At 47.4% G+C, this 17,460-nt stretch overlaps 1 protein-coding gene across 2 annotated transcripts; it reads left to right on the top strand.

The window, feature by feature from the left end:
* The first annotated feature begins 6,066 nt into the window (after positions 1–6,066).
* On the top strand, positions 6,067–14,703 carry LTO1 (LTO1 maturation factor of ABCE1). Of its 2 annotated transcripts, XM_069471721.1 has the most exons (6): positions 6,067–6,276; positions 7,690–7,795; positions 9,089–9,159; positions 12,600–12,717; positions 13,020–13,132; positions 13,644–14,703. In XM_069471721.1, exons 1-5 carry the CDS (start codon positions 6,227–6,229, stop codon positions 13,086–13,088), a joined length of 414 nt encoding a protein of 137 aa, XP_069327822.1. In that variant the 5' UTR covers positions 6,067–6,226; the 3' UTR covers positions 13,089–13,132; positions 13,644–14,703. The 2 variants fall into 2 exon arrangements, with proteins under 2 accessions (XP_069327822.1, XP_069327820.1); XM_069471719.1 differs by lacking the exon at positions 13,644–14,703 and having other exon boundaries at positions 13,020–13,332.
* The last annotated feature ends 2,757 nt before the right edge of the window (positions 14,704–17,460 follow it).

Genomic DNA, 17,460 nt, shown 5'->3' on the forward strand with positions numbered 1-17,460 from the left:
ATGACCCCAGAAGGCCATGATGAAACACAATGGCAAACATAGCCTGTCCTCCTCCCAAGGCCCAGAGGGGCCCACTCTACCACCTGGCACACTGCATTCTCACGTATTCATTCAACAACCATTTACTGAGCACCTACTTTGTACTAGACCCTGTACAAAGTAAGCTCTGCACTTTTGGTGTCTGCTGATATTTAAACTTTCATTATTTATTTTAAATCTTTATTTACTTCAGAAATTACAGCTTTGGAGAAACTAGTTTTTAAAATTATTGTCTGTAAAATGTGTTTATGGCACATGTCTTTGAAAGCACCTATCACATTTTGTTCAGTTAGGTGAGGAGAGAGGACTAATACATCCCACCTGTTATGTCAGATATGATATATTTGGTAACATATATTAGATAACAACTCCCTCTCTCTCTTTTCTTTCTTTTCAAATTGGAGAAACCACATATTCATGAGGTTAAAAACGATCCCAACAGCATAAAAGCATTGTGGCAGAGACAGAGGTGCACAAGCATCCATGGGCTCTCCATTTCCCAGCTCCCTTGCAGTCTGCTCAGGGCCACGTGGCCAACAGAATGTAAGAAGAAATGTTCTCCTGGGACAAGGCGGTTAGGAGCTAGCCTGCTTCCTCCGTCTCTCTCTTCCACTACTGGGGCAACTAGGGAGGCCCCGGTTCCTGCAGGGTGAAGGAGAGCTCCCAATCCATAGTGGCCTTTGTGTAAGTGGGAAATAGTCCTTCCCGGCTCAGCCGCTGAGACGTCAGGGTTTATTTGTTACTGCAGCACAGCCTCACCTAACCTGACTAATACAAGGGTATACAGTGAAAAGTAAGTCTCCTCTCAGACTTCCAGTCCCCTCCCAGTGGAAGTACTGTCACCAGATCCTTGTGCTCCTTCCCCAAATATTCTGTACTCCTACAGAAGCATAAGGAAGCCTCCCTTGAGACCAGCCTATGCTTAAGGAATGCTGGTGGGACCCCACCTGCCCTTTCAGGAAAGATGAAAGAAGCTGCCTTTTCTGCCTCCTGCATTTGGAAGCAATGGCTCTGTCCCTGAAGCAGAGGCAGAAAAATGGAGTAAGTAGGAGCTAGGGGACTTGGGTCACACAGGTGGGCCCAAATCTCAGATCTTGTCCCACATGACCTTGGCCAATGCCATCCAGCCCCCAGGCTCCCTGCTGCCTTGTAGGTGGGCAGGGCAGAGGCTGGCCTTTGCTGGCCAGGGCCCTTCTGCAGCCAGGAGAAGGCTCAAAGGAACCCTGCTCTTGGTCACTGGCCAGGCCCCTGGCCCCTGCCCTGGCCCCACCCAGGCCTCCTGCACTATGGCTGCCAGGGGTCCCCATAGAAGCAGGCAGGCTCCTGAGCACTCTGTTAGGGAAGGAGCAGAGGGGACACTCAGCCAGAAAGACTGAGAGGGACTCAACCCTCGGATTCCCGTCACCCTGCCCCATGGCGTCAAACTTGGATTTGAAGCCCCTGAAATGCCTCTTTTTCCAACCGTGTCGTTATTTATTTGTGATGAATACAGAACAAGATGAAGGTTTAGTTCCTTGAAGTGAATTGTCATTTAACAACTTCCCTTTAAGAATTTAAAATAGCTTTTTTCCCCCTGATTATGAAAGGCATACTTGCTTCGTGCTTGAAGAAAACCAAAACAAATAAACCCAAATCACAAAATATAGAAACATATAAAGGAAAAAATAAAAATGACTCATAACCGTATCACTCACAACGCCCACTGTCACTTTAGGGGTCTTGTGCTTGTAGGTTATTTCTATACATGTATGAAAACCTGATGGTGTGCCCGAGGGCTTTTTCTTGAACCAAAATAAGAACAAATGATATATTGTTTTTAACTTGCTTTTTTTGTCCTAATAAAATGGATGAGTTTCCAGGTTAACAACTATAGATCTACATTTTCAGGTTTGGTTTGGTTAGTTTTGGAAGCTGCCTAGTATTTTGCTGCAGAGATGTAAACATTTAAAAAAAATCAATTCCTATTAGTGACCACCTTTTTTTTTTTTTTTTTTTTTTTTTGAGACAGAGTCTCGCTCTGTTGCCAGGGCTAGAGTGCCGTGGCGTCAGCCTAGCTCACAGCAACCTCAAACTCCTGGGCTCAAGCAATCCTCCTGCCTCAGCCTCCCGAGTAGCTGGGACTACAGGCATGCGCCACCATGCCCGGCTAATTTTTTTTCTATATATATTTTTAGCTGTCCAAATCATTTCTTTCTATTTTTAGTAGAGACGGGGTCTCGCTCTTGCTCAGGCTGGTCTCGAACTCCTGACCTCGAGTGATCCTCCTGCCTCGGCCTCCCAGAGTGCTAGGATTACAGGCGTGAGCCACCGTGACTGGCCAGTGACCTCCTTTTAATATTAAACTTTGATGAACTTATTTTTCACTTTAGTTATATTGACCTGGTTTTTTTTTTTTTTTCCTGAACTTGAACAACAAAATGTGAAATATTTTTATTTTTAAAAATGTGTTTTATTTCTTAATGTGGTCGATTCCTGGGAGTGATTATATCATCTCCTTTATATCTTTTGTTATAAATTAAATATTTAATAACATTGTTTTGAAACCACTGGAATGAATATGATAATGCAGCTTTCAGAGGAACTAAAAATTGGAGCTTAGAAAGCTGTATACTTTGGAGAACCTCTTCAGAAAGTCTTTATTGTACCTATATAGAATTATCAATCGTACCCATGCAAATTTGTTCCATTTAATTAAGTGGGGAAATTTTAGTTTGTAAGATATACACAAGCAAATATCACAACTGTTTTCTCAAAACAAGGGGAGACAATAATTCAGATTTTTCCTACCTACTTTGTATATGTTCACTTGCTAAAACAGACATCAAATTTGTAACTTATTTAAGGATTTTGAAGTCAATAATGTTTGCCCTTGAAAACTCTGCTTTTTTCTATTTTCAGGGCCCTATTTTAAAAATCTGGTCCTTATTTGAAAATAAAGCAAGTTGTAAATACAATATTGAAAATCCAAGATAATATAATCAGACTCTCCTCCTTTAATGTTAAGACAATCTGAGTTCAAAAAAATATTTTAGGAAGAAACCCAAGGAACAAATTACAAATTTTGAGGAGAATCTCTCCAAAGCTTTATTTCAAAGTAATAGTTTGAATAAATAGGGTTGATTTTGTAAGACATATAATCTTTTAATGCTTTGCAAAATTTTTTAAAATTTAAAATTAAGACCTTTGCTCTTTTATATAAGTCTTTATGTCCATGGGCTTTATTCTGTAAGTGGTCTTTTTATTTCCCCTCACTATCTACCTGTTCTCCTATGCCAAAATTTATATTATATTTTATTTTAGCTAATAAAATTTATGCTCAAAAATCTATCTTAAATATGAATAAGAGAACAGCTCCCTTATTTGGGGAGGTGTTTGTAATACACTGTTAATTGGGCAGGGGGGAAGGATATACAACAGTACATACATTATGTTATGTGAAAATTCAAGAGAATAAATGTAACAAAATTAGCAAAAATAAATTAGTGGCCAGAGTGGTGGGAGGGTGGATTTGTTTTTTATTTTTGCTTGATTAGTTTTCCCTTTTTCCTACATTCCAAGTGTTTTGTGATTTTATTTGCTTATGGAAAAAACTCTAAAAACTAAAAGACATTATAAGCACAAAATAATACAAAATATATTTAATTTTCTCTTCCAAAATATTTTGGTATTTTATGCTTATGAAAGTAACTTAAGTTCATGGTGCAAATATGAGATGCTCCAAAAAAATGTAAATGAGGAAGTTAAAAAATTACTGTGATTCCAAAATCTAGACATAGTTACCATTAACATTTTGGAGTACTTACTTTCACTTTTTGTAAATGAATAATTGTTTAATGTAATTGGAATTCGAGTATACAGAGTTTTTTTCCTTCCTCCTTAATCATCATAAATATTTTCCATGACATTATATTTGTTTCAAATATTATTTATAATGGTTAAGAGTCTTCAATGTGAATATCCTATAATACACGTCATTATTTGACCATTTCATCAACATAAGCTGCTTTCCTTGTCTTGATTTTACAAATTGTGCTGCATTGCACATCCTTGTACATAAAATTTTCACTTTTCTCTGGTTATTTCCTTGAGATGAAGCCCAGAAGTGAAATGACTAGGTCAAAGGGTAAAACATTTAAAAAGCCTTTCCTGACTTTTGGAACTGCCTGACCAAAAAGGTGGCTTTAATTTATGTAGCTGTGGGCAATGGGAGTATCGTTTAATTCTAAAAAAGGGGAAAAAAAGTTTACAATTTTAAAAGGTAAAAACTGCATCTAATTGTTCTTTGGGGGCATCCCTGGTTATTGGGAAGGCTGTCTCTGCTTTATGTGTCAGTCAGCTGTTGCTCTGTGAATTATGTAGTCAAGTGCTTGGCCCATTTATTTTTTCCTGTTAGGATGCGTTTATTTCTTATCCATTTTATCAGTTTTCTATAAATGAGAAATATTATCTCTTTAGTTATAACATTTATGACAAATATTTCTCCATATTGTTCTTTCAGTTTTAATGTTGTTTATTACCACTTTTGTCACACACAAGTTTGTATTTTCACATGGTAAAATACGTTGGTTTTGCCCTTTGTGATTTCCTCCACGGTTTTTATGCATTAAAAGAGCATCTCCTTACTCATCCGAACATTTCACCTAGATTTTTTTAATGTCTTTTTTAACAGTTAACACTTTATCTGGAATTATTTTGATGAATGGCATGAAATATAAATGAAGGTTGACTTTTCCTAAACATCCAATTTTTCCATTATAGGTATTAATATTCCCTTTGCCCATTAATTTGTGATTTTTTTTTTTTTTATCATGTGAGACAGTTGTATGAGAGTCCACTGTCTGGGCCAATCTACTCTATTTTATGGATCGATCTGTCTCTTCTTGAACCAACATGCCACAATATTTACATTGACACTTTATCTTTTCATATTTGGTATGGCAACTTTCCCATATCCTTGTGTTTTCACAAAACGTATTACTTATTCTAATTTATTCATGCAGATGAAATTCAGGATTTTGACACATTTTCCCCAATCACGTGGAATTTTGTTTGGTACTACATTTGTTCAGTCTCCCCATCCAGCATCATGGTGTACCTCCAGTTTTCCTCATTTGGTTCAAATTGTTAGAAATTCTTATTTTTAAGAAATTGAGGCCTCTTTCGTGTCCTCCCTCGCTTCCAAGATGACAAAGAAAAGAAGGAACAAGAATCCTGCCAAACCCCCACCCCGATTTCGACCTGGGGTGCTGGCCGGCGACCTCCACCAAAACCCAGGTAAGGAGTTCAGAACGGAAGAAAAACTATCCTTTGGAAAAAAATAAAATGGAAATTATACTTAAAAAAAAAAAGAAATTTATTATGACTGACATGAAGCGATTTTCCCATCACCACCCCTGCCCAGGCTGTTATTGTTGGAATAACAGGAAGAAAGTGGGTGGTTTTTTAATGTTTTTGTTTGTTTTGCTATTCGTCATGTGCATGGCTACTCGCTGAGCTCTACCGCGGGTTCCGAGAACGTTTCGGATGCCTGTCCCGGCGTTCGCGGCGGGCGAGGGCCGCCTCACCTGCTGCCAGTGATGCTGGTGTTCACGGCCTGGGCCAGGTGGTGGAAAGGTGGCCAGTGTCGAGCGACAAAGAACCCCGCTTTACTCTCGACTTTCATGAAGGCTCGGGGCGTTTCACAGGCACACTCTGTCGTCCCAGACAGACCGAAACAGCTTTTCAAGAACCGCGTTCAGAAATATCTCCCACGCGGATGATGCAGAACTAAAGCCCCGAAAATTCCACGCGCAGAGCCTGCTGAGGAACTGGTTCTTGGATAACTCTTTCGATTTCTTCCTTGGTTCTTTCCGAGCAAAAAAATAAAGTCCGCCCGCGCCGGACAGGTGGACGATCCCGGGGCGGCGACCCCTGACGCTGTAGCAAAGCGGAAGGCCCACGGCCACGGGGCGGGGTTTCGTCCGAGCCCCGCTCCGCCCACCGCCGCAGCCGCGCATGCGTCCCGGTCCCGGCCGGCGCCTTCTGGACCCTCGCGCGTGCCGTTCTTACCCGGCCTGCCCCGCGCATCCGCTGCCGGAAGTGGGCTTGGCATCCTCAGGAGCGGTGCGTCGGTGCCCGAGTCTCGCGGGTTGGCCCTGGCCGCGCAGGGAGGCAGGAGCCCGGGGGGCGGGGCGGCCGGGCTACCGCCATGGCTGGGAGCCAGGACATGTTCGATGCCATCGTGATGGCGGATGAGAGGTGAGTGGCGCGGCCGGACCCCCGCCCCCGCGTCTGGTCCTCGCTCAGCTGACTTACCGCCGGCTGCGGGCTGGGGCGGCCGCTCGTGCCCTGCGTCCCGTGGGCGTGTGCCTTGGGAGAGCGCCTTGTGGCCCTGAAAACAGGGGATAAGTGTGGGGCTGAGATGCCATTGATTCTTCTTTATTCCTCAGCCCCTCCTGCGGGGCCACGTGCCCAGCTGCTCTTCCAGACCCGCCTCCCCTGTCAGGGGCTTCCCCTAGCATCTGCTCGGCTGACGACTCCCTTCCTCCAGGGACACCCCGGCCTCTGGTGGGACAGACCTTTGCCATCTGGGAGCTGCCACTTTTTCTTGTTCCTTAATCGTAGGACATACGGCAGTATTCATGGACATGCTGATGAATGTGACAGACGTCATCCCTTTCCCTCGAGAGCCCCTGGGGAGCACCTAGTGCTGTGACAGCAGGGAAGGTGTGAGTGGCCTTGTGGCGGACGTCCAGTGCCCGGCCCACGGGAGACGTCAGTAGATGTCAGTTAAGAAAGCAAGTGAACATTTAACAGTCAATGCTGACATTTGTTTAACACTACTGAGAGTCAGACACTGACTGAGCTAAGTGTTCTTTCGACTCCAGTTATCTATCTTAGCCCTACTTAGGATGTAGATCCCATTACTCTCTCTAATTTACAGATAAGGAAGCACAGTCACTTCCCAGGGTCACATAACTAAGTGGGGAGCTATACACTTAGCTTCATGGGGTGCATCAAAAAGCTCCTTTCATCTTTGGTGGCTGTGGGTTAAGATAGTGCCATTTCCACCGGTGAGCCCTAAAGGTCAGTGCTGCCTCCAGGTACCCGTCGTCATGCTTTTGTGGTGATCTGATGGCATTTCTCTCTTATTCTACTGAGATAGGATGAAAAGCCCTGTATATGTTGTAGAGGTTTTTTTTTTGGAATTGATTGACTCGAGTGAATGTTGCTTGTAGACTCACAGAACTTTAGCTCCTTAACCTGGCTGCAGACCAGAGTCCTCTACGAGATTTTGAAAAGTAGATTCCTGGGCATTACTTCAGACTTGTTGAATGTCGGGGAGTGGGTGACACTTCTGAGTTCATATCTTTAAATTTTCCTTGTGTGTTTCTAGTACTCCACCAGGTTTGGGAATCACCAATTTAGCCCTTCATTGTAGACAAAAAAAAAAAAAAAATTGGGCTTCAGGAGGTGCAGTGACTTGCTAGAGGAGAGACTTAGGAAATGCTAGAGCTGAAACTGGAACCTGTGTCCTCTGACTTGAGTTTTAGTCTTTTTCTGCTATGCTTTGCCTTGTCTTACTGAGTTTGGGTAATATAAGAGAGAAAGGTTTTTCTAGGAAAAAAATACTCTTTCTTGTGTTTGATGAAGTGTGCTGCTTCTTCACAGGTTTCATGGGGAAGGGTATCAGGAAGGCTATGAAGAAGGCAGTAGTTTGGGTATAATTGAAGGAAGACAATATGGCACATTACATGGAGCTAAAATTGGATCTGAGGTAAGTAGGAACACCCCACTCGGAAATGAATCATCTTGATTTACAGGATATAATTTACTTTGATGTTCAGTAAGATTGAGTCAGAATGTCAGGCCTCTGAAAATTGCAATGTCTTTGTAGGAGTTAATAGATTCGGTAGTTTTTTTTTTTTTTTAAAGGATAAGGTCTCACTCTGTCACCCAGGCTGGAGCACAGTGGCACAATCATAGCTCACTGCAGCCTTGAACTCCTGGGCTTAAGCGATCCTTCCACCTCGGCTTCCCAAGTGGCTGGGACTACAGGTGTGCGCCACCACACCCAGCTTAGATAGAGTGTTGATGAAGAAATGTTGTTTGTATAGAACAGACAAAGTATGTTACTGTATAGAGATAATTAAATATGCAGGCCAGAGAATGAGAAAACAAGTCCTTGGTCTCCTTAGTTTACGCTGGAGTATCCTGGTGCTGTCTCAGGTCTTAAGCCAGATGAATCCTCACCCAAAAAATGAGTGTCCTTTGTCATATGAAGGTATTCCATTTACATTTACCTTGAAATTCCATAAAAATCCATCATTTTGCTTTTCTTCTTGCTCTTTTTTTCCTGGATTGACCCTCACTTGCAGATAACTGGCCCTAAGTGGCAAGATCTGAGTTGAAGCAGTTAAGACTGTATTAGATGGTGGATGCTGCAAAACAGGTCCCCACAAAATGTATGGGCTTAAGACAGCAAACATTCCTTTCCTCGCACAGTTTCTGAGGGTCAGGAACTCAGGAGCAACTTCGCTGGGTGGTTCTGGCTCAGGGTGTCTCAGGAGGCTGCAGCTGGGATATCAGCCTGGGCCCGACTGGGGCTGGAGGGGCTGTCCCTGAGGTGGCACACTCACATGACCGTGGGCATGGCCCCCTCCACAGGGCTGCTGGGGTGTCCTCATGGCACCCAGCAGCAGGTGACCCAAGACAGCAAGCCAGGCAAAAGTGACATTGTCTTCTATACCTTGCCTCAGAAGTCATGTGCTGTCCCTTCCCCTGTACTGTGTTGGTTACACAAGCCTGTACCCCTGGTAGAGTGTCAAGGGGACTGCACAGGGCATGAGTGCCAGGGGATGAAGAGTGCTGGGGCCATCTTGGAGGCGGGCTGTCCCGCTGATGACTTAACCTCCTAACTTCCATTCTTAGTGCTCAACAGGTATTTCTAGAACAATAATATGAGCAGCACCACTACCCTATGTCGCCACCTTTCATTTTGAGATCTTGGTGATCAAAGTGTAGCTAATTGCTTATTAATTTCCCTCTTAAATATCTTTTCAATTCACAGATCGGGTGCTATCAAGGTTTTGCTATTGCATGGAAATGTCTCTTGCACAGTTCTGCCACTGAGAAAGACAGGTAAAATCGGGGACTTCATTTGCAGCACACGGACCAGGAGTTCTGGATCCATAGCTTACTAACAATGACCTTGGGTCAGTAATCTGTCTGCTTTCTCATTTGTAAAATGGAGAAAATAATAATGTCAAACTTGAATATTGTTAGGAGATTTAAAGGAAATAATAAATAGGAAGTGGCAGGTACATTTTAGATGTTTGATGGGTACTGGTTGTTGTTACTTCTGGAAAGAGTTCTTGTATTCTCCCGCCTTTTCCCTAGAGTCATTAGTGTACCGAGTGGCTTTTAAGTCCCCTGCCAATAAAGTTATGTTAAAATTGATTATGTCTTCTCATTCATCTTTCCCCTGAGCTTCTAATAAACAGATTACAATAGTCTTGGGATGACTTGGGCTCAGAAATGGTGACTCCATTGTCACCAGTTTTTTAATATAGCCAACTGTATGAAAAAAACTCTCTGTTAATGAGATTATACATTTAAATGTGCTTAACTCAATTCTGGTACTTGTAATCACTAAATAAATGTTAGCTATTATTTCTTTTTTTTTTTTTTTTTTTTTTTTTTTTTTGTTGAGACAGAGTCTCACTTTGTTGCCCAGGCTAGAGTGAGTGCCGTGGCGTCAGCTTAGCTCACAGCAACCTCAAACTCCTGGGCTCAAGCGATCCTACTGCATCAGCCTCCCGAGTAGCTGGGACTACAGGCATGCGCCACTATGCCCGGCTAATTTTTTCTATATAGATTTTTAGGTGTCCATATAATGTGTTTCTATTTTTAGTAGAGACGGGGTCTCGCTCAGGCTGGTCTCGAACTCCTGACCTTGAGCAATCCACCCGCCTCGGCCTCCCAGAGTGCTAGGATTACAGGCGTGAGCCACCGCGCCCGGCCTTAGCTATTATTTCAATTGTTGTTAGCCTTTTAAAACTATCTAATGTTCTACCTACTTAACGCCCCTGTGACCCTGTTTCATCTGTCTTTGGTCTTAAGCTGGAAGTGAACCCTTAGGTAGAAGGCATAGGTGGTCTGGCCACTCTGCTGCTTGTGGGAGACAGAAAAACTGGACTTACGCTGGCGCTTTGCATCATTCTGACACCTGGTGGCTTTGCCTAGTATGGGAGAGGTGTGAGGAGAGTGGATAACACAGCAGGGAAGGTGGCATCCCCCGTCCGTCCGTGTGTGACTTGTCCTTTTATTTGAAATATTTTGAATTTCCAGAACACGGGCCACACCCATATTCAGATGTAAGAACAAGGATGCTTGCAACTGTGTATGGGTGGCTCTGTCTGCTTGCTTGGATGAGCAGTTGGGAGTTGACCAGATTCTCATGTTAGCAGAGGGACACTTTGGGGGATTTCCTCTCGGTACTAGGAGCGGCAGGGCAGCTGCGGATGCAGTTGGAGTGGTTGTTGGCAGCCTGTGCCACCACTGGGTGGCAGTCAAAGCTGAACCTGGCGCTGGACTCTGGGCCTCGAGAGGAGGAGGAGAGGCACGTTCTTTGAGTTCTTCCCTTGCCTCCCCTTCTGTCTCATCCCAGCGTCTCTGGCTTATGGAGAGGTGCTTTCTTGTGTGTGGATTGGGGCCACCCCAGGAGGTTGCCAGCTGTTGCCCCAGAGCAGGTGTGTCCTAGCATCTTAAGGCAGTGCCTCCAGCCTCTCTAACAGCTAGAGAAGGAGCCACTGTGGTTGACGAAGGGCTGGTGGAAGCCCTGCCAGGCCCACCTTGCTGCTGCCCCACCCCACCCAGCAGTACCCAAAGGTTTCTTGGGAACCTAAGGCCTTTATGCCAGAGCAGCAGTTCACAGATGTTTGGATTTTATTAGTCAGTGTGATTTTTAAAAAACGGTAAAGAGCTGATACAGGATCTTCTACCTTTTTAGTTTTTCCAAATAAGGATGTTAAAAGAAAAACACCTGCCATCTGTGTTGTCATTCAGTAAAAGAATGAGTATTTTAACACCAAAGAAACCGCAGAGAATGATCTCAGACTAAGAGACAGGTTTTCAGTCAAGTCACTAGCTTTTTGCAAACTGCATGAGATGCTCCCTGCCCCTATTTCAGCAGCCTGGCGACCCTTTCCGCAGACAGCACTTGCCAGGGCTGGGCTCTGGGGCTCTGGGGCCCTGGCACCACCAGCCATGAGCTGCTCACACCCTCCGACACGCGCCGACTGACTGTGTGCCTTGCTGGGTGTGTCCGGAGTCGCGTCATTGACTAGAGCAGAATAAGTCACTACTTGCAAAGTTGGAAATGGGTGGGACTCCGTGTGTCTTGTTAGGATGCGGCCATTTCCTGCATTTTGGCATCTGCCTTCAGTCTCCCTGGGAACCGGGTAGTTTGTTGCTTAAATTAACTTGCTTTGACCTTTCACAATTTTGTACTTTCTCAAAGAGGTAGCAATCATAGTTGTTAAAAACTGGTTTGCCATTGTCGAACTTACTTATCTGTATGTCCAGCAGCCCCGACTAAGCACCATTAGCATGTCTGCAGGAGGTCGTGGTTGCTCTGAATTGCACTTGATCCGTCCGAACGATCAGTTCTTTAAAATTCCCATTCATCAAATGCCTGGCACACCGCAGCCACTCAGATGCTCAGGTGTGGTGTGAGGGAGGGGCGCTCCTCGGGATCCCCGTGGTACGTGGAAAAGGCCTGGACCACCCAGTGTGCACAGGTGTGGATTATTTTTAAACTCCCACCAGTGAGAGCCCTGGTCTCCGGGATTTGATAGAGGCCAGGAGACTAACATTTATTGAGCACCTACTCTGTACAAAAGCCCAAACTTCACATAGGTTATTTAAGGCTCTTAAAAGCCTGTGAGGTTGTTGTTACTCTCCTCATTTTACAGATGAAGACACCGAGGTTCAGGAAAGTTAAATAACCAGTATCTTAGAGCAGCCATACTCACGGCCGCCCTGCTCCTGAGTGTGTGCCTTTTCTGCAGAACCTCTTGCCTTCCCAGCAGAGCTTTGTTCTCCTTGGGAAGGAACCTCAGAGACCAAAGACTGATTTCTGCCCTTTGCAGGGAGGGGGCTTGCTTGTTTGCCTGCAGCTGGACTCCATAGGCTGGGGGCACAGACTCCAGATCCTGGAAAATCCTGGATCCAGAGCAGGCCTGCTCATGCCCAGCCACTCTCCTCCTTGCCTAGTTCTGTCTGTTCCTGTGTGTGTGAGACCCTGCGGGCCAGCGTGGCTTGTGGGCTGCCTCTGCTGCTCAGCCCCTGTGGCCGGGACAGAGGTGTACCTGTAAGCTAGGAACACGCCGCTGTCCAGGCGCTGGGTGTGGGCAGAAGCATGTTGCTAGGTAAACAAATATTATTTAGTGTAATGAGAAAATAATCACCCAGCTTCTGAACCGAGGCATTCTTAGCACTTAAGCAATCAGCATCCTCGTTACATAAGCTAAGCCTCTTGTGTACCAAGGACTAAGAGTCTTTATTTCTGTGCTTTCCAGCAGAAAGATGAAAGTCGTAGAATCATTGATTGGAATGATTCAGAAATTCCCTTACGATGACCCTACTTATGATAAACTCCATGAAGACTTAGACAGAATTAGAGGAAAATTTAAACAGGTTTGTGACTGTGTGTTTCCTTTTGCTGGGAGCGCTGGGTTGTGTGGCTCTCTGAGACACAGCCGGCGCACTCCCTGGGGGTTCCCTGTGCTAAGGGTCTGGGGGCTGCGCGTGACGTATGAACAGTCAGCAGAGGCGAGTCACCTCTGTGTCTCAGTGTGGGCAAACTGGAGGGTGGTCGGGAGGACCTGTGCGAGGTCTGGTGGCGTGGACAAGAAAAGCTGCGGCTAGAGATGGTGATGTACTAACTGGTCAGTAAAACACACAGGTTCCCTATCAGCTCTTCTCTTTTGTGTTTTCAGCTTTGTTCATTACTCAATGTTCAGCCGGACTTTAAAATTAGTGCGGAAGGTTCTGGACTTTCATTTTGAGGATGACAGATGAACAAAGACGAAACATCAAGGAACAGATGTCCGTATGTTAAGTGTTTAAAAATGTGATTAAAGGCCAAACAATGATGGAGTATTCATTGTTCTGCAGGGAGGGCTCCGGTTTGGCCAGTGAAAGGGCTTCCTTCCCCCTGAGGTTTTCTGCCTGTGTTGCCCGGTGCCCCCACGGGGCCTCTGCACACACGCCTGCCCTTTGTCGGGCCCTGTCTGCTCTGGTCTGCAGGGGTCCCTGGCAGACCCCTGGCTGGGCTGCTCGCCGCTGGTCCAGCCTGGTGGCTTTGCCTGTCCTCCCCAGCAGGGCAGTCCTCGACTGAGGTTGGCTCTGGATAGAATCACCCCCAAGCCTGGACTCAGAGGAACAGTTTTTGTTTCTGTAATGAGAGGGACAGGGCTGACACGAGCTGGGTTAATGGCAAGTCACGGTGAGCACCTTGATGGCCGCTGAGCCGCGTTACGCACGAGGCGCTGCGCGAGTGCCTCCCGTGTGTATCTAATCCCTCGGTAGCCCACGAGCTAGGTCTCATTCCCCTTTTGCAGACGAGGACGCCGAGACCTGCAGGGATCGCCTGGTCCAAGGTCACCCAGCAGCAGAGCGAGGACTTCTCCCCAGACCACGTCTGTCATCGCCACAGTGCAGTGTGTGGGCGGCACCTGCAGAGTTGGGGACCCTGCCCTCGACTCCAGGTCGCAGGCTCCTGCTGTGCCTCACGGAGCATCGGCGAGCCCACTGTGGCCAGCCTGCCTGGCACCTGGCTGGGAGGAGGAGAGGCCAGCCTGATCCCGGGGGGGCCCGACACGCCCATCACTGTGTCCCCAAATGGGAGATGAGCTGTGCAGCATTGAAAGGTGGTTAATGAGGAAAATATTTTGAACCAAAGACTAAATGTCAGGCTGTCGTTATTATGCGGAAACTTCTGGAGCCTCGCATTTGGGACACCGCATCCTTCCTACCGATGGGAGCTCTCTTGTCTTCTGACAGTACTTAAAAGGCATCACGTATAGGCAGCGAGGCACAGGTTACCCGAGTGGTGGTTCTGCGGGTCCCCCACCAGTCAAGTGGACACGTGACGGCACATGTTAATGCACCTGAGGGAGTCCCCAGGGTCACCACAGTCCCCACACGCTGCCTGCCCCCTGTTCCGGAGAGCACATCTGAAAGCAGTGAGTGAGATTATTAAGGGGTCACCGTGAATCCTCTTGAGTTTTTAAAGTCGTTCTGGAATGTCTCAGGAGATCCAGTCAGGAGGATCCCGTGTCAGCTGCAGTGGCAACATGTTCCCGTCCATGTGGCTGACCTTGGAAGCGTGCTCAGGGAGAGAAAGGGCTTTTCGTTTTTGAGGGACAAGGCTTGGGCTTTCTCCTCCTAAGCCGTGGTAAGCGTGCGTCCCGCTGTGCGCTCCTCACTGGCAGCCTCGCCTTGGCCCGGGAGGCCTGCGCCCGGCACCGCCCCAGAGCCTTCGTCAGAGCCGCCACCTTCCAGCAAAAGACTCAGCCTTCTCTCCAGGTGGTGGGATTACAGGGGCTTTTGCTGTGGTTTTGTTTGGTGGATATTTGTGTTTTCTGTGTTATCCATTTTGATAATGTATTATTTTTATAATTGGAGAAAAAATAAATAGCATATTTTAAAGCAAAATTTTGTCTGGGACCATTTATAACATGACATTTAGCCAGTTCATTCCTTCCTCAAGGTGTTTGGGATCTGGGTACAAAGGAGGGCGTGTGCTGGGTCAGCCACTGGGCTGCCTTCTGTTACGTTTGTGCCCACGTGTCTTGCTAACACAGGGCAGGCATAGCTGCAGTGGGAGAGGGGTCCCCTCGGGTTGGGACTGGCCAGTTCCTGCTGACCCGGGCCCAGCCACCTGTCAGCAGTTGGTTCTAATCCCCCCTCCCCTAGACTCCTCCCCCAGCCGCCTTCTACTCCCCACTCTCCACCTCTCTCCCTGCTTCTCTCTCCCATCTCCCTCCCCTGTCCCTCTCTGCCTCTCCTATGCCAGATGTCCCAGCATCAGGCTGCCACTTCTCCTGTGTCCCATCACGTGGAGCCAGAGCTGCCTCATTGATCATCAAGATTCCTGAAAGTGGACGTGATCTGTGTCTGCCTGGCCGCTTTCTGGAGGATGAGACCCGGTTTTAGGATCCCTTGGCTCACCAGACGGGACCTCCTAGATTATAGTAGACCAAGCCCGTCACAACAGTCGTTTTCATTCTCCACGGGTGATACCATCCTCAGCATCTGGATCAGGAAGGAGCATGTCTCCTGTGGCTAACGAAAGGTGAGTGTGGGTGGGGCTGGCTTCTGGGAAAGGTTACGTCATTCCGTAGAAAAGGTGCTAGCTATTTTGGATGACGTCCTATTGGGGTATGACATGTGGAGCTATACAGGCAGCTTGCAGCCCAGCTATGGAGGCAGCCGCCCCTGAGCATGGCGGAGCTGAGAGCTGGAAAGAACCTGGGTCCTTGATGTCACCATGGAGCTGCTGAACCCAGCACCCCTGAGCCGCCTTGCTTGCAGACCTCATGTGCCGGGAGCTGCCAAGTGTCCTAGTTGTTGGAGGCATCTGCGTTGGGTTTCCGTTGTTTGCAGACAGAAGTATCCTGCTTGCCGTCTCCCCCATCCCACCCGATCCCATACTGCCCCACCGTTTCTCTGGGATATTAACCTTCGTCCAGATTGGCCTTGAGTTGGGGGCTGCTTGGATTGGACTTCATCCCTTCCGGCGGGTTTCCCAAGGCTTGGACTGTCCTTGTCAGACGCCCCCAGCATGTTTTGTGCCGTCGTGCTAGTTTGCTGGGGCCGCCGTAGCACAGCCCCGCAGAGGGGCTTAAACAACAGGCATTCATCGTCTCACGTTCTGAAGGCTGGAAGTCTGAGATTAGGTGTCTCAGGGCTGGTTCCTTTCGAGGCCTCTCTCCTTGGCTTGCAGACGGCCACCTTCTCCCCGTGTCCTCACATGGTCATCCCTCTGTGTGTGTCTGTGTCCTAATCTCTTCTTATAAGGACACAGTGATAGAGGATTAGAGCCCGCCCTAAAGACTTCGTTTTAAAGGCCCCGTCTCCAAATCCAGCCGCATTCTGAGGTACTGAGGGTTGGGCTTCAACGTAGGAATTTCGTGGGGACACAGTTCAGCCTGTAACAGGAACAGGCACCTGTCTGCGGCTGTTGGGACAATGTTAACTTGGGACTTGGGAGAGAGGAAAGCCCCATCACGTGAAAGTTGAGGTTACTGGAATTAGTTTTCTAGAACGTTAGCAGTTGGGCAGGAGCATCCCCTTCAGCATCGCACCGAGTCACCGAGTGGCCACAGGGAAATGCCCACCCGAAGGCCAAGTTGCTGCCCTAACACAGGCGCATTTTGCTTTTCCTTTATTTCGCATTCACCCCTTAAAACTTTGTTTTTCTCTGCCCGGTGGTAAGAAAAGAGTGAGAGGTGGGGAAGAAGGGCTGAGGAGTCCTGTGTGCCGGGCGGCCGCTGGTGGCCAGTCCTTTGCCTCCCAGGTCACTGGGTGACCCACGATGCTGCGAGGCAGGGGTGCTGCCCTCTGCAGGTGGAGGTGGGGCCCCGCTGACTGACATGCCAGTGGTCACAGTGAGTGGCCAGGCTCCGGCATGGCCGGGCACAGTGGGGCTTGAGCAGTTTGCTTAAATTACTTGTTTTCCGAGGTCATACTTTTTAGACACATCTCTGCCAAAGCAGAGCCTGTTTCCTGATACCTGTAGCCTTTCCTTGTACCCAGTCTCGCCTCTAGCAGACTGAGGCAAAGACAGGTAGGTTTGTGGCAAAGGACCGGTGCTGGCCGCCTGCCCCATGCCCTGTGAGCAGGTCTCACCCAGGGATACAGGAAGCACTTGGGGAGCCCAAAAGCAGGGTGGGGTATTCAGCTCTGCCTGAGGAATAAGGGAGAAGGAGAAGGTGAGCAGGGAAGGCTTCCTGGAGGAGGTGGCCTTCACACCCTTAGCTTTGTGAACGTTCATCTGACCTCACGCCACCGTGGAGAATTCTCTTCCACCGTCTCTGAAAACACCAACATTACCTGGAGATACCAAAGACCGTGAGTAACACACGAGTCCGTCTAATTCCCGCAGTTATTCTGGTCCTTGATGGATGAAATGAGGAACTGGTTTGCAACTCAGAAAACTGAAGTCACTGAGTCATTACCGTGTGTCAGGGAAAAACAGGTGTTCGTGCTTCCCAGGACACAGCAGTCCTACAGGTGAGGAGCCGGCGAGTTGTCTAAGCCCACGTGACCAAGTGGCTCAGCACAGGCATCCAAGAGTAATTTCCCAGGAAGGAAAGTCACTCCTCGCATGTGAACTTCTCCACACCTCTTTGTGGCTAACAAACTCCTCAGCTG

The sequence above is a fragment of the Eulemur rufifrons genome, chromosome 6, assembly GCF_041146395.1.
Source record: "Eulemur rufifrons isolate Redbay chromosome 6, OSU_ERuf_1, whole genome shotgun sequence".
In the NCBI taxonomy this organism is placed as follows: domain Eukaryota; kingdom Metazoa; phylum Chordata; class Mammalia; order Primates; family Lemuridae; genus Eulemur; species Eulemur rufifrons.